This window comes from Seriola aureovittata, chromosome 6 (assembly GCF_021018895.1).
Source record: "Seriola aureovittata isolate HTS-2021-v1 ecotype China chromosome 6, ASM2101889v1, whole genome shotgun sequence".
Lineage (NCBI taxonomy): Eukaryota > Metazoa > Chordata > Actinopteri > Carangiformes > Carangidae > Seriola > Seriola aureovittata.
In genome coordinates this window covers 904,073-920,867 of record NC_079369.1, presented here as the reverse complement: position 1 = coordinate 920,867, position 16,795 = coordinate 904,073, and the positions used below count along the sequence as shown (strand labels likewise).

The 16,795-nt window shown below is 46.7% G+C and overlaps 1 protein-coding gene and 1 long non-coding RNA gene across 3 annotated transcripts in view; one reads left to right on the top strand and one right to left on the bottom strand.

Moving 5' to 3' along the window:
* The first annotated feature begins 265 nt into the window (after positions 1–265).
* On the top strand, positions 266–8,524 carry LOC130171251 (uncharacterized). The gene is made up of 3 exons (XR_008828113.1): positions 266–570; positions 4,341–4,620; positions 7,031–8,524. It is a non-coding gene; the product is annotated as an uncharacterized LOC130171251 (long non-coding RNA).
* The window catches only part of plpp3 (phospholipid phosphatase 3), a 28,517-nt gene continuing 19,363 nt past the window's right edge, over positions 7,642–16,795 (bottom strand). For both annotated transcript variants that reach the window (XM_056379167.1, XM_056379166.1), the window contains exons 6-7: positions 14,839–15,015; positions 7,642–9,992 (exon numbers count right to left, since the gene is read on the bottom strand). In XM_056379167.1, the coding sequence (XP_056235142.1) occupies positions 9,864–9,992; positions 14,839–15,015 (306 nt within the window). In that variant the 3' untranslated portion in view covers positions 7,642–9,863. The remainder of the gene's footprint in view (positions 9,993–14,838; positions 15,016–16,795) is intronic.

Below are 16,795 nucleotides of genomic sequence, written 5' to 3'. Positions count from 1 at the left end.
GAAAAGCAATTAAGACATATAATGCTTGCTTACATTTTCATTTAGCATACACTTTTAATTTTCCCCCTGGCAATTTTTTTTATTTTCTATTTTTAATTTTATTAAATGTTTGATATGTATGTATAAATAAATAAATAAATAAATAAATAAAGGAGTGTGATTTCCGGGTGACCTCTCAGTGATGGGGGGGTGCGCATGCGCATGCGCATGGTGACGAATCAGTTGAGGACGGTTCACCTCACTTCACGGATTATTATGTGTTTACCCAGTAATTTAGTTAAGATGAACTGTGGACTGTTTGCTAGCTAACTGGCTCCTCTGCGTGTTACTGTTAGCTGTTAGCTGTTAGCGGTCAGCCAGGTGTGTGTGTGTTTTGTTTTCCACTGTGGCGCGAGCTAGCTTGATTAGCCGAGCTGCCGCCGCTGTGGGAGAGACTGCCGCCGTCTTCAGGCGCGCGGACGCGGGGAAAGTTTGCGCGGTCTTCGCGGTGGATTTGCTCGACGCTGAGGACGACCTGCTGTCAGACACGGTGTGACCCCTGCTGTGTGGTTCCCGCTGCTGCGGGCTGAGGTGAGTGTGAGGACAGGTGTCTCCTTCAGACACGGTAGGATTCATTCTCGCTCCATACAACCGTTTGTTTCTCCGCGAGCTCCACCATAAAGCGCGCCAACCAACCTCAATACAGGCTCGCTTAAAGAACCAGTCAAACTAAAAAAGTTAAACTGCGGTTAAAACAAACTGGGAAAAGACTAAAACTACCCTGGTGTTTTTGTATAAAAAACAACAACAGTGCTGGAAATGAAACAAACGTGGTGCAGGAAGAATAAACAAAGATATTAACAACAAACACAAACCCCCAAAACAACCCAACAGCCATAACGCTGCAACGCAACAGAGGAGCTCCAGGCCTCTAGGGGGCGCTCTCAGTGGAACACCTTCATCATAAGCTTCAGCTTCCACCTGACAGGTGGACAGATATATTTTCTAACCCTCCTGTTCCCCCTTTTAAAAATGAAACGCAGTAACGTTTAGTCAGAACATTTGAACTGACGTACTTTGTACCTGTACCTGAGTATATTTTTACACAAGTCATTTTGCTTGTACTTGAATACAATTTTCCAGAGCTCTTTCCACCCTTGGAGAAACCCATCAGTTCCCACCATGACCAACACAAGACAGTGAAGAAGAAAAATCACATTAAATCACTTTCCTAACTCATGTCTCGCCTGAGCTCATGAATCCTTTCAGAGAGCTGCACCTCCCTCCATCGCCCTCAGCCTCCCACAGAGGAAGACGGACCGATACCAGAGCTGAATCACGCGCTTCGTAATCAATAATTCCTTCTTTACTGCGAACGTTCAAATTACAGCATCTGACCTGAAAACGCACAGATTCCAGTACATTGCTGAGAGTGAACATCACAGCTTTACGAGTGTGATGGATGTGCCAAGTGTCTGGAGCAGGTCTCCGGCTCGTTGTCAGCGGGGGCAGATGCGTGGTCCCTGAGTGCTGAGCTCAGAGCCCCCCCCCCCCCCCCCCCAGGATGACACAACAGATTCGCAAACGATGCGCGCACACACACTCACACGGATGAACAGTAAATCAGGCAGCAGGCTGTGGATCACTGCCAGGAGGACTGAGCTGAGGTCTGACTCCTAATAATTACCCTGTGTGTGTGTGTGTGTGTGTGTGTGTGTGTGTGTGGTGTGTGTGTGTGTGTGTGTGTGAGCAAGATGTGTTTATGGGTTTGAGAGCAATGTTGCGTGAGCAGGTGGACCATGAGGGTTTAAGACATTTTGGCTGTATGACAGAATTTCCTCTGGCGACCTTGAAGTGAAAGGAGGCAGAAGAAGCAGACAGAGGGAGAGAAAGAGGGAGAGAGAGAGAGAGACAGACAGAGAGAGAGGGAGGGAGAGAGAGAAGGAGAGAGAGAGAGAGGGAGGGAGGGAGAGACAGAGAGACAGACAGAGAGGGAGGGAGAGAGAGAGACAGACAGACAGAGAGGGAGAGAGAGAGAGAGGGAGGGAGGGAGAGAGAGACAGACAGAGAGGGAGGGAGAGAGAGAGAGACAGACAGAGAGGGAGGGAGAGAGAGAGACAGACAGAGAGGGAGGGAGGGAGGGAGAGAGAGAGAGACAGGGAGGGAGGGAGAGAGAGAGAGACAGACAGAGAGAGAGACAGAGAGAGCGAGACAGACAGGGAGGGAGAGACAGACAGGGAGGGAGAGAGAGAGACAGACAGAGAGAGAGACAGACAGAGAGAGAGACAGACAGGGAGGGAGAGACAGACAGGGAGGGAGAGAGAGGGAGGGAGGGAGAGATGCTTGCATAACTCTGGTACATGCAGAGGATCACAGAGGCCTGTGTCTCAGTCGTCGAAGCCCATTTCCTCCTCACATCTCCTGCTCTCCTTCATCCTCTGTTCCCTTTCTCCTCCCTCTCTCCCTCCATCTGCTCTAAAGGAACCAGACAGCTGATTCCCAGGAGAACTCACGTTCATTTTACCTGTGTGACAGCATCACTCGTTTTTTCCTCTTGAAGTTTCTTTATTAACCATGAGGTTTGGTGCAGTGATCTCTCGCTCTCTCGCTCTCTCTCTCTCGCTCGCTCTCTCTCTCTCTCTCTCTCTCTCTCTTTAGCAAAAATTGAAAATGACCAATAAAACTTTTCTTCTTTTTCTTTTTTTGCATCTGTAAAAAGTAGTAAAAAGCGCAGAGCAACCGAATCTCTGTGCTCCTTTTCTGACCTGTCCATTCCTCCACATGGGGCAAGAGGGGAGCGATGGGAGGGGTGGGGGGGTAGATGTCTTTTCCATACAGGGAGTCACTGAATGAGGTGAGATGTAATGTAGGAAGCTTTTATATCGCTCTAAGTGAAAGAGGATTATAGGTTATAGTGAATAAAGCTGAAGTTGGTAAATGGGTCTTAATTAGTGGGACATGCAGGGGAGAAAAACAGTAGGTGAACACAGGGGCCATTTATGTGAAGATGACATAATCACCTGTTGCCCCCACGTACGGCCAACATCTGCGAAATTTATTAACTTTCTATACTTTGTTCTACTCTCCCTCTTTTTCCGTGCAGCCCACCACCCGTGCACAGACACTATGTCACACAGCGTTTGTTTCGTTACGTGTGAAGAGGGCAATTAATTTTTATACTCATGAAGTAGTTACATTTCAGAGAACCACATATCCTAAAGGTCTGGTTCAGATCGCTCTGCTCCATAGCTGTTAAAGATGCAGTGAGCTACAGCTGGTGATGTTTTCAGCTGCTTCGGGATCAGAACGTCTCAGAAACACGTTTATTAAAACTTCAAATCAGAAATACAAACAGGACACAGAATTAAAATCATGCCTGGGCAATAAGACGATAGCGGTTGCATGAGCAAACCCAGAGCTTGCTCCCTCACTGGCTCATAAACAGCCTTTCATATCTATTGATAATGGAGCGTGCTATGAGTGACACACCAACAGCTGATCAGTGAACAGGTTTGTTAGCACTAAACACAAAGTACATGTTGAGGCTGATTGTCATTAGTTTTGTAGTATTTGTCCAATAACCTGACATGAGGAGACGTGAATGTGAACTCAGTATTTATGGAAATGCATCCAGTATGTTATTGAAATATCTCAGTTAAAACCACAAGCTTGTCATTAGGGTTCATCCTCCTGGAACCATGAATGTCTGTACAGTTTCCGTCTAATCACTGTTGAGCCTTTTCAGTCTGGAGCAAAGTCGACAAACAGACATATTGATGCGTAGAGACAAATTCAGAAACCTGCCAAATACTTCTGATTTAAAATAGTTTTCATTTCAATTACTGTCATTACACCGACCGTATAATCAACACAGAAGCATCAAACTTTTAAACTGGAGCACATGAAATAGGTTAATCCATTCTTTCTGTCTGGCACAATTAACATGAGATTCATTTTACACTCAGTGGATCGAGGTTTCACTCATATCAGAAAGCACCAAAATATCTTCCTGTCTGAAACAAAGGCGTAGTGTTCTCATGCTGGTTCATCGCCACAAAAACATGACATTAATCCATGATATTAATCCTGCTGCCGCCTACACGTGTCTGTTCATCCAGAACCTCTTGTTATACCCGTATAATCAAGTAGATGTATGAAAACTGGGTTAATACAAAGTCAGTCTTGTTAAAGGCTGCTCCATTTTCATGAGTACGCAGGTGTTCGAAGAAGCTGCTGCTGTTCTTAATTTCTCGTTCCATCCATATTTTCTGCTTTTTCGTCGAGCTGGAAAACATTTCCGTGGGAAATTAGAAGGTGGACAAAAATTTGTTTAACTCTTTTTCTCTCTTTCTTACACACAGGTTTCCCTTTCTGTCCACTGTAACTCCTGCGGGTGGGTCATATTATGTCTACACAGCTCATGTGTGCTCAAAACCTGCAAACAGTCGGCTGCCGGGAGTCTCTGCTGGCGTTTCCCTAAAGGAAGTGCACTGCCCTGCCCAGGCCGCTCTCCTCTGGCTCTCCTCTGGCCACGAGGCCTTGTGTGCTTCCCCCGAAACCCCAGCTGCCTCTCCGCTCTCTGGACTGTGCTGCAGAGAAAAGGCCCTCAGAGCTCCAGGCCTCCAGACGGCTCTCCTGGAGGTGCCAGCCACACCACAGGCCAGCTCCATCACACACACACACACACACACACACACACACACACACACACACACACACACAAGCCAAACCAGAGCCACCTACAGTAGCACTCTTGTTATGCAGTGATGCTTTTTATATCATGTGTGCCAGTGGGCCGGTTCTCGCAGGGCTTTCAGACTACAACCACCACATGGCAAGAGAAGGAGTCTGTTAGTCAGCCGTGTTTTGGGTCGCCAGCTGAGAGCCACTCTTACCGCTGTTACACATGCTGATTCAGAGCTACTGTGTAGAGTTAAATATAAACTGAATCTACGCTTCCACACTTTCATGTTCTGGTGTCTGCATTATTTACTATTTCTGGATTCTTGCGTGTGACATTACTGTTCGGTTTCGGAGCGTGATATTCACCTATGTCCTCGTTCAGCCGGTCAGAATATGGCATGTGGACATGTGTTATCAATCCGTCAGGCTCTCTTCTCAGAAAGGAAAGGTTTTCCACAGCAATTATACTGGAATCTCTAACAAAGTCCAGTAGAGCAGAACAGGGTTAACTTGCTGCTGACACTTTCCAGCTGTCAAATAACTTTATTTTCCATGTTCGAGTGAATCAGAATTTAGTCTAATTAGCTTTATTACTCAATTATTTTCTATTATCATATTTGTATAATTCCTTGTATCATTGGTGTGTAGTGAAAATCCCCACAGAGTAAACAATTCAAATAGCAAGAAAAACGGCCATGTTTTTATCATGGCCGACCATGCAGGAGTTTATCCAAGGGGGTTTGAATGGGTTTTATAAGAGCAGGGATGGAGGAATTTCTCAGCCCTCTGAGGAGGATGTAATCCAGCCAATTTATGTTAAAATGTCAACATCACCGACAAGAGAGTTACAAGGTTTTCATGTGCCAGCAGCAAACATTTGAACTTTTGCACACAAGTTTGGACACTGAGATCAAAGCAGCGTGTGCAGTAATAAATGAGAGTAAACAGGGATGTACTGTACACTGTGTGATGATGAGGGGCACACACTCTGCACCCCGACAGAGAGGCACAGTAGTACAGAATGCCTTGGCCTTCCTGTGACGGCCCAGTGCCAGCTCTGCTCTGCTGCTGCCAAACAAGACCACAACATGGGCCTCTCTCTCTCCTCTCTCTCTCTCTCCTCTCTGTCTCCCTCTCTCTGCCTCTCTCTCTCTCCTCCCTCTCTCTCCCTCTCTCTCTCCCTCCCTCTCTCTCTCCCTCCCTCTCTCTCTCTCCTCTCTCTCCTCTCTGTCTCCCTCTCTCTCTCTCCTCTCTCTCCTCTCTCTCTCCCTCTCTCTCTCCTCCCTCTCTCTCCTCTCTCTCTCTCCTCTCCTCTCTCTCCTCTCTCTCTCCTCTCTCTCCTCTCTCTCTCTCTCTCTCCTCCTCTCTCTCTCTCCTCTCTGTCTCCCTCCCTCCCTCTCTCTCTCCTCTCTCTCTCTCTCTCTCTCTCTCCCCTGTCTCTCCCTCCCTCTCTCCCTCTGCCTCAGCAGCAGGCCCTCTACGGTTACAGCCACGCATGGCTGACCCCAGGCCTACCAGCTGTTCAAAGGCACCATAAATCTCAGTTTGGTGCTGGGTTTTTTTTTTTTTTTTTTTTTTTTTTTTACAACTGACCTCAGACCAGCTGTACTGTCACTGTCAATAAAAGACTGTACTTTACAGGACACCGAGGGGAAACATGCGTGCCACTATAATGATAACATCAGTTAAGTGATTGGCTTTTTACTCATTTAGCTCAAATAGCAAGAAGCATTCATTCACTGCTGGAGGGATTTTCTTTCTTTCTTTCTTCTTTCTTTCTTTCTTGTTATGCGTGTTACAGATGTGCGTAGAGCTGTAGCTGTGGACGTGGTGTGGTTTGATCACCGTGTAGCTTTTAAAGAAGCTGATGAACAGTCATTCAGGCTTTTCTGTCAAACATGCTGCGGTGGAGAAAATGACACTTCACATGTAGCCCAGAATTATAAACCATGATGGCAGCTCTGCTCTTTTGTTTTGGCAACACACACACACACACACACACACACACACACACACACACACACAATGACGCCAGCTCCTCCAGTCTGGCGTCTGCCAGAGTGTGAAATCACACACACTTCTGAGCCTTTCTCTGAGTGTGAGTCATTACACTCGCACTTTATGTGATATTTTAGACAAAAGGTACCAAGGCCACTGCAGCAGCTTTTATATGAAGCATTTCTCAGAACTCTTTCTTACACTAAGTAGAAACAGCAATAAATACCACCTTACAAGTCTTAACATCTTATATTATCATATATTGATTTATTATTATTTACTGCTGTAGCTGGTCCCTCTGAATTGCAGTGCAGAGTAATGAACATAGTTGTCTCACACCACTGACTCCAGTCTTCTGTTCACTGCACAGTTTTTATTGCACATGGTGAGAGCGAAGGGATGAAACTACAACAAAAGAATCTCACTAAATTGAAAAGAGAAAACTGAATCCACACACAAGAAGAAACAAGAAGAGAATTTTTTTTTACAAACTCTGGAAACCTTTTATGAATCACTTCATTATCTGACAAGAGTTAAGGTCCAGCAAATATCACTCTTCTGAATTTAAATGATAATTTTTCATTTTGGAGGGATACGTATGTTATAATTGGTACTGATTAAGTTGTTGTCAGGTACAGATGAGGGTCGATACACACAGCTGGAAAAGCATGTGGTGTTATTCACCTCCTGGAACAATGGATCAATTCTGAAATACAGGACAGGAAAACTGAACATACACCTGATGGAACATATTGGGACTCTGCAAATGAGTAATGTCATATTTTATGGTGAACAAGTTTGTTGTTTGTTTTAGTTGTTTCTTTGTGTCTGTTGTGGCTGTGTGTTTGTAGGTTGGAAGATGCTGCTGTACTTGAACAAAAACAATAAATACACTTTATAAAAAATGACAGCAAAAGTCCATTAAGCCATATACAATTACCTTTAGTCAAAATGTAAAATTTACAGTCAAGACGAACCAAGTTGTGTTCATAATGAGCTTTTTATTTAAAAGCACATGTATTAGAGCTAAGTACATTTAGCAGAAAAAACAGCTTTGCTACTATTTCTTTTGTACAAAAAAACAAGACAATACAAAAATACTAATATTGAATTTTAATACAGTTGTGGATGTATTTTTTGAATGCATTACAAACATAACTATTACAATCTACAATAGTTTAGTTGTCTAAATACAAAAATCTGTCAATCGATGCTTTTTAAGCAGCATTTTGTAAAGAACACAGGTCTGTAATCATAGTGGATATATCTAAACATGTTAATTTTAGTGATCTATACATTATTTATATATTTATAAAAAAAGAGTGAAAACGGCTTTGTGAAATGATAGGACGGACTATACGATGAGAAAGATGTGCAACATGGCGGAGTGTGTTGTTGGAGGAGGATGTCTGAGTCGGCTGTAAATAAAAAGGGCTTCTGTGTCTGTACAACTGTTAGTGATTATACAGGACAGGCTATAAACACAAGGTTAAAGATGCTTCTCAGCAGAGAATAAAAATACTAGATCCACAGTTTTTATAACGTTCACCTGCTCTCTGACACACACAGGCACACACACACACACACACACAGGCACACACACACACACACACAGGCACACACACACAGGCGCACGCACACACACACTTACTTGGCACAGCTGACTGTGTGTGTTTCATTTGACACACGTAGTTTATCAAGGGGGGGGGGTTGTTTTCACAGGGCACAGCGCTCACACATATGTACACACACATTCACACGCACAAGGTGTACATGTACAAGCACAAGCGTACCCACACAAGCACAAGAGTGTACAGCACACACACACACACACACACACACACACACATTGAGAGATAAACATCCATTGCCAATGAGTGATTGGGCGGGTGAGAGGCCCCTCCCTGCCAGCGGAAAGAGCCCAAGTCATCCCAAAATAATGTGCCAGCTTAGCTGTAAATCATCACCCTCTTTCCACGGTGACAGACCACGCCCCTTCACTCTGCCCACCCATTCTACTTCCTGTTTGGGAAGCTGAACACATGGCCCCAACACCAGAGAGTGGCATGGCACAGCCACACCTCCTGTACAGGTGCTGGGTGTGGGGGAGAGACTGTGAGATCTGTCTCCCTCCTTCCACAGAAAATACCCCCCCCCCCCTCCCTTTTCCCTCCCCCCTTTACTACATCTAACCCTCAAGAAATGCAACATCCCGGGTTTGGGCCGCACTGACAGTCCACTACAAAAAAGCCTGACGTGCTCGATCTGGAGACAGAGGTATATGAGGTTGGAGGGCTTCACTTTCCAATGCTAAAGGTTTGAAGGACAGCCAGAGGACTGCTCTGAGATCAGTCATGGAGGCCTCAAGAGATCAGCGTGTGATCCTGACAGGGTTATCGTTACTTCAGCCATGCTATGCTATGCTATGCTAGCTTTAGCTCGTATGAGGTCTTGTGAGACGACCACACCAGGCTCAGTCGGCGTCTAGGAGTCAGTGTTTCTGTCTCGTGGACGTCAGCATCATCAAACTTTCTTTCAGTCAGACATCTCAGGCAGCGAGTGGTGATAATGGACAATGGACTTAAAAACAGTGCTATAAGTTATAATTTTTCTATACTGTTAATATTTCTATGCTGCTAGTTATTGCAGTAATATCCTTCCCGTAGCTAAGGAAGTTGTTGTCCTACAGCGTTCCAAGGCCACAGAGAGTTCAGAGAGGAAAGGTCACCTCTCTCTCGGCAGGGGGTTTGTCTTTTTTCTTTTTTTTTTTTTTTCATTTTGTCTCTTTTCTTCATTTTCTTCACAAGTGTTTTCTCTTTACGTGGTTTACACTTCTATCAAACCTCCACACCCTCAGCTCTGCCTGTCAAGTCATCATAGTTTCTGAATTCATTTTGTCTTCTAGCTTCCAATTCTTTCCTGTCTTGTGCTCAGAACGACGGGCTCAAAATGTTGATTAGTAGTTAACGTGATAGTAAATAACAAGTCTGGATAGTGAGAGTGGACTCTGCTGTGCAAATCTCAAATCTGACACCCTAGTCCACGAGGCGCCCGGCTGAGCGCCACAAAGAGGAGGAGGAGGATGCCGTTTGAGAAGCAGCTACAGTCTCTCGTCGCTACATTCTACTGTCCGATGGGAGGTGAGCAGCGCTGTGATTGGCTCCTCGGTCGCAGGAAAGAGGTGCGGCCTCGCTCTCTCTCTCTCACACCATGTTGTGGTGGTTGTTCCTCTCGATGATGTCGGATGAAGGGAGCAGCTCCTTCTTGATCGGGGAGGGCGGGGGCGTGGCCGGCTTCACCCCGGGCTTGAACAGGTCTGACACGTAGAACACCTGAGGGACGCACAGAGGGAGAGAGAGCGAGGTCAGGACACAGACAGTGGACGGTGGGTCATTTGAACATGCGTGTGAGAGAGACAACACGGAGCCGTCATTTGAATAAAGCTCGTTCAACCATCTCCTTTGATTTGCTTTCGCCAAACAGAGCGGCAGGTCTGAACACGGCTGATGGGAATAGGCACCTGCATGTTCCTCTGTCTGCGGGCAGCCGTGAGCTGGCAAGAGACTTGATGATGAACTCTCTATCACCTCCTTCTCCAACACTTTGTTCAGTCTGGCAACACTGAGTAATCAGGCTGGAGGAAGTGATCTTACTATAGCTCACAATCACATTTAGTAAACACTGTCTAATCCTCTGTTTAATGATGCCGGGGGTGAATTCCCCCTTTTACATCAGTGATGAGGTCACTCTGCCTGGCACTGGTGGTAGACGAGGGAAGAGAGAGAGAGAGAGAGAGAAAACAGGCAGAAAAGAAATCTCTTCCTGAGATCCTGATGACATCATATGTCAAACAGGAAAATGGGCAGGAGTGGACAGGAAGTGGGACCATGGAATTTACTGTCCACTGTAGCGGCGGATTACCGCTTCCACTCACACGGGTCGGGGGTCACTCATGAGCAGAAGTGGCTTCAGCTGTAGACACACGCAGACACACACACACACACACACACACACACACACACACACACACACACACACACACACATATCACTGGCAGTGCAGCAGCTTTTCCTTCCGTGCCAGTGGAGGGCGAGGCCTGTGCCAGGGAGATGAGGAGGGAGGAAGCTGCCATTCAATCTCTCAGAGGAACGTCCTCAGGGAAACAAACACAAGTGAGCAGCTCAGCTCCTCTGTGGTTTTCTCAGAAAGAGTCCGTCCTACAGTCAGAGATCTATTTATAAGACAAAGCCTGTCCCGTTGTGAGTGGTGGGCTTGGCACTAACACAATCTCCTCTATCACAGCCTGACATTTACTGACCATAAAATGACCTTTACTGGTGACCTCTGACTGAAGGATGACATCACACCTACACAGATACCTCCGCAGCGCGCAGCTGCTTTCATGCTTATAAAAGGACTCTTTGTGTCTGCGGCCATTAGTCTGTGTAGAGCGTCCAGTGCGTCATATATGGTGCTGTATATTACATATGATATAATTATAGGAGTGTAGAGAGACATGAGTCACATCTCTGAGAATCGCCTCGACGTTGGAGGCTTGTTTCCTGTCCACGTCACACAACCTCCGCACCAACCCATCTCGCCCTGAACCTGCCCGGGTGGGAAGCTTATCACAAGTCACCACTTCCTGTGCATGCTATATACACACACACACACACACACACACACACACACACACACACACGCAGGCCTATTGTTGCAGACTCGACAGAAACAAAACAGGTTCACGTGAGATTCAGGTAATGGGCCAGGAGATGTATTGTGTCAATGAGTGTGTGTGAGTTTGTGTCTTTAATGAAGAAGACGAGTCACACAGGAAGTGGCTGCACTAATTTGCAGGAGCTGTAAATGTCTTTAAGAAAAAACCAGCACATTTCTCACCAGACCCCCTTTTAACGAATCAAAGAATTACACTGACTGTTTGCACGCACATGAAACCACGGAGGAATATATGAATATGCAGCCTAACCTCAGTAACTGCACTCACACCAATGTAGGTCAAAAGATGCCACTGAATATATATTGTTGAGAGAACAGAGGCCTGATCACAGCGTACATACTGACACGTGTCACAGGGTTTCACTGTATTTGTGCATTGGTTTTAAAAAAAACAACTGTGTTTTGATGTGAATTTGACTTGAGTTGTGTCTGTGCAGAGATAAAGACGACTTCCTGCCTCCACACAAGTTCACTGACCACACAGACACTGCTTCAGCATCTGAGCCCCCCCCCCGTGTCCATGTGTGGTTAAACTGGAGCGAGGGACGGACTGAATCCTCTTTCCTCCTCCTCCTGACCCCCCCTCTCCTCACGGTGACAGTGAACCTGTGAAAACACAAGCGAGCGCTGCACCAGCTTTCTCTCCCCGACAGCTGCTTCCTGCAGGTTTCACTCCTCATGACCTTCGTCCTGACACGTGAGGGAAACTGGGTCACTGCGTCTGATAGCGAGCGCCAGGTAGGACAGAGGGACCACTTCCTGTCGTGGTTCCCTCCATTTTCTGGATCGCAGCCCTGCAGACACAGTTTGACTGGAAACAGACATCTACATATTCTGACTCAGACACCATCCATCATCAAGTTCACCGACCGGGTTAAATTCAACAATTCCCTCACAGCAAAGTCCACAAATGCTCAGTCTGACACGTCACTACACGTGAACGTGTCCACACTTGTCCCTGGTTTGTATTGTTCGTTTACTGGCACTGCTGGTGGGGGGGGGCGAGGAGGTAAACTGCAGCCTGGGGAAACGCGGAGCAGCAGACACAATAAAGTCATGCAACAACACACTTCTCTACAGACAATTACTGAAATGTGTTTGGAAAGGAGAAACTTTTCCACAAGGTCATAAAACTCATCATGTGACGTTCACGATCGCACATCAGAGACCGACGTTTTGTGTCTGTGACAAGTGTCAGTGTCTGGAGACTGATGAATGGACCACGTTACCCAGGGTGCCATGGGGCTCTTAAATATCAACTGTGTCTGCGTCATAAAAACATCTGATTAGACTGCGACCCCTGAACTACGGTGGCCCTGAGAGCTCAACACACTGCAACAAAACCCTGACGACGGAAAGCAAAGATAAAGAAAGAGTAATAAAGATAAAATAATAAAAAATATTAAAACAAATGTATGTGGTGAATCAAACCATAAATGGAAAGTTAGATATTAAAAATCACATAAAAAGTAGTAAAGATAAACTAATAAAAGGATAAAATAGAGGAGATGTTTGGAAGAGAATAAAACCAAAAAGAAAAGTAGAAATAAAATAAATAAAAGTCAGTTATTAAAATGAAAATATAGAATAAAATATCAGTAAAACAGCTGGAAATATACAAATAAATAGAAAGATAAATCAATAAAATTCAGATTGTTTTCATATTGAAGATGTTTTCTGATTTGTGTTTTGTCTGTCGAGCTCTCTGGGCCACCGTACTGAACTGATGGAGACGTTACCTGGAGGAGCTTCCTTCCTGCCTCCTGCACGCCACCGCTCACCTGAACCAATCAGAGCATTTCCAGTTGGTGAGACTGCGTCTGACGCAGAGAATCTCCTGCTGCGAGTGTGAAACTCCAGACAACGCAGAGAAGAATCACGTCCGGACGTTGTTCATGAGAAAACGAGACTGTTTCAGTGGAAACATCCCAGAGTGCTGAAGAATATTCCCTCTGACATGATTTCAAAGTGTGAACTCGAGCTTCTGTTCTTCCATTTCAAACTTTACATTTAAAAGAACAACGACTGAACCTCTGCACTTGTTAACTCGGGAGTTAGAGACGTTCACACTTTGATTTAGTACTTACTGCTGGCAGCTCAGAGGCACAGAGGCTTTCTACCTCCTCTCTGGTGCTTCCACTCATCTTCCTGTCAGGTCCTTTCTGCTCCGCTGCTCACGGAGAGCCTCCAACAGCCGAGCTAAAGTGCTCACAGATGTGTGTCTCTACCGAGACCGGGCCAATCAGAAGGGGCGTCATGGATTGTAAAAGTAACCTCAGCGCCGTGATCGGCAGGGGTTTGACTACGTATGCGTGCGTGTGTGTGCGTGTGTGTGTGTGTGTGTGTGTGGAGCTGTCTCGGTGAGGGTGGTGGAATAGTTGAGTTGGATTAAGCCCACACTCGTCTCGAGCCAAGATGGAGACAAGGCTCCTCTCTGCTGTCACTTCCCTCCCTTCGCTCCTCCTGCCAGATCTGCCCATGCAGAGGTCAGGCTCACACACTGAGCATATTCCTGAAAACATTCTTTTATTTTATTTTATTTTTTCTTGTCAAAGCTGAAGTCGTCCAGGAGCTACGCCCAGCGGAGGAGCTGCTGACTGTTACTGTCTATTGTTGCTCTGATTTCTGCTCAGGGTTCATTTTGGATCCTTCAGTAATCCTGGTATTCAAGAGCCCTGCTGTGTGTGTGTGTGTGTGTGTGTGTGTGTGTGTGTGTGTGTGTGTGCATTTCAGCTGTGCCAAGATCTGCCTAGGCGCCACTACTAAGGTCTTGCTGAATTTTATGAATCTAATCTTTTCCACGTTCATGATTTGGACCCTGTAGAAAGGTAAAGGTCTTGTGTGTGTGTGTGTGTGTGTGTGTGTGTGTGTGTGTGTGTGAGTGTGTCTTTCCATACTTTTCCCAGAGGCAGCAGAGTTTAGCTGCAGCCTGCTGTGCTGATAGAACCAGAGCCGCCAAATAAAAAACCCAAAATAATTAACAGCCTCATTCCTGTTTCAAAGGCTAATCCTCTCTCTCCCCCTGCTCCCTCTCTCTCTTTTTACACTCCCTCTATTTTCCTCTCAACCCGAATTCAATTTTCCTTGGCTCCGTGCAGCTTAGTGTAATGATCAGGGTTACGAAAATCATCTGGCAACTGCTGCGACGATGTGTCACAGAAGTAGTGAAGAAGGTTGCAGAGCATGGATTCACACACACACACACACACACACACCACACACACACACTCCTGACTCTAAGCAATGTGTTATTCATTAAAGGGAATCAGATTCTCCTCACTTCACTGCCTGCTCCATTTCAGCCAAAGCAAAGAGGAGGAGTGGAAGGAGGGAGCGTGGAGGGAAACTCAGTGGGATCCCGTCGCTCAGGTAAAGAGAAGGTGCACGTCACAGACAGTGTGTGTGTGTGTGTGTGTCTTTGTGTTTCTGTGTTGCACTCACTATGCAGTAGGCCACCAGGGCTCCCTGCACAAAGCCTGCAAGGACGTCAGTCGGGTGGTGCTTGTGATCGGAGACGCGTGATAGGCCGGTGTAAAATGCCATCATCAACAGGGTGAACTGGAGCAGCGGGCGGAGCAGACGGGCGCCGTGCCAAGTGAACCTGGACTGGAGATAGAACTGGAGAGAGAAGGCGGGAAGAAGAGGAGAACACACAGGTGAGGTCACATGTCATCCATATCATTCTACTGATGGCTCCGCCCCCCCAACCCTGAACACACACCTGGCTGAAATATCATGAAAATGTTGTATTGCCTTTTTAACCCTGCTGTGTGAGTGTGTGTGTGTGTGTGTGTGTGTGTGTGTGTGTGTGTGTGTGTGTGTGTGTATTATTACTGTCTCAGAGGTCTAGACTGAATCAGTGGGCAGACTGGCAAAACTCTCACACACACACACACTGTGCTGCCTGAGACCCGGATGTGACTGATCCAACACCCCAGCTGTAAAAACAGCAGGCCACAGAGAGCCACTGCTACACACACACACACACATACAGTATGTGCATGTAATCTGCATGTTTCCAGACTTTGTTGGGATGAACTCTCTCCCCTCTCCCCCCCCCCCCCCACAGCTAGAAAACATTTTGATTCATGATGAAGACTGAAGAAAACTGAAACAGGAACAATTAAGTCCAAGGTCACTTTAAGTCACTAGCACAAATACCAAAATCCTGGTTTCCTCCAGGCGGAGCGTGAGGTCGGCCCAGGTTCCTCAGACATCCTGTGTTTCTGCACCACTCATACCCTTCACTTCCTGTCTCTCACACCCAGAGACAGGAGGCCTGGGAGGGCCGGCCTCAGCCGAGGTCTGCCCGGCCCAAACCTCCAGACTTGTGTCTTATAATCAGGCTACGCTAACAATACCGACAGACCGCCGCAGCGCCACCCAGCAGCCCCCGCTCACTACCAGCCCCGGGTAGGTGTGGTGGACGTAAAGCTCGCTCACACTTCCTCTACGACACTCTATCATTGTTCTTCTCCTTTCGGAAGCAAAGGAAGCGATCCCTCCCATCCCCTCCAGTCTTGCTCTCTCCTCCCTGGCAGGGATGTTTAGACTTCAGGCTTCCTCTGCAGCGGCTCTCAGGTGACGGGTGGCAGGGACTCTTGGTAAGTACTTCTTGTCTGACGTCCACCGCGGCCTGAACCTCTCAATTTAAAGAGAGCTTCGAACTACAGTGACACGCCAATCAACTCGGCCTATCTGACTGCAGGGCCGCGAGTAAACCCACATAACATGACACTCAACAGAAGCAAAGTCACCATAAGCGGCTGAGAGGGTTAATGACCTTCTGAGAGTGCAACGCCTGCCTCCTCTTTGAATCAGGCATTTCAGCCTTCTTCCCAGAAACTCGCTGTGTGTCTTAAACAGTTCGATCTGAGGAAAACAACAATAAAACCCGACAACAAAAGGAGTCCCGGCAGATTCCCATGACAGAGGGAGACGAGAGCGACACAGAGTCTGGTGGTTTGTGAAGGAATCCAGCTCATTCCAGTGAGATCTTCTCCCTCCGTCTCTGACTCCAAGTCAGTGTTAAAAGAAAGAAAACACACGCCAGCACAACAAAGTGAGGAAGAATGAGAGCGAGGCTTCGGTCGACACGCCTGCCCCCTCCCCTTCCACTCCTCTGGGTCACAGCTCGCTGTGGCACAAAGGCAGAGCTGTGGTTACAACCATTTATAGAACAAACATGTTGGTTTATTAACCCAACAACATGCAGCCTCTGCTCCTCCGGCTCCTCTCCACCGGACAGTATGTGCGTGGACGTGTCAGCTCAGCAGGATGCATGAATGCACTCGTACACGTGTTGGCCTGTGGCGGCGGTGTTAGCTAACTGTGCCAGTTATCTGTGTGTCCTCTCTGTCGGCTGCTGAGTCTCAGCTCAGACCACATCAGTCACAGA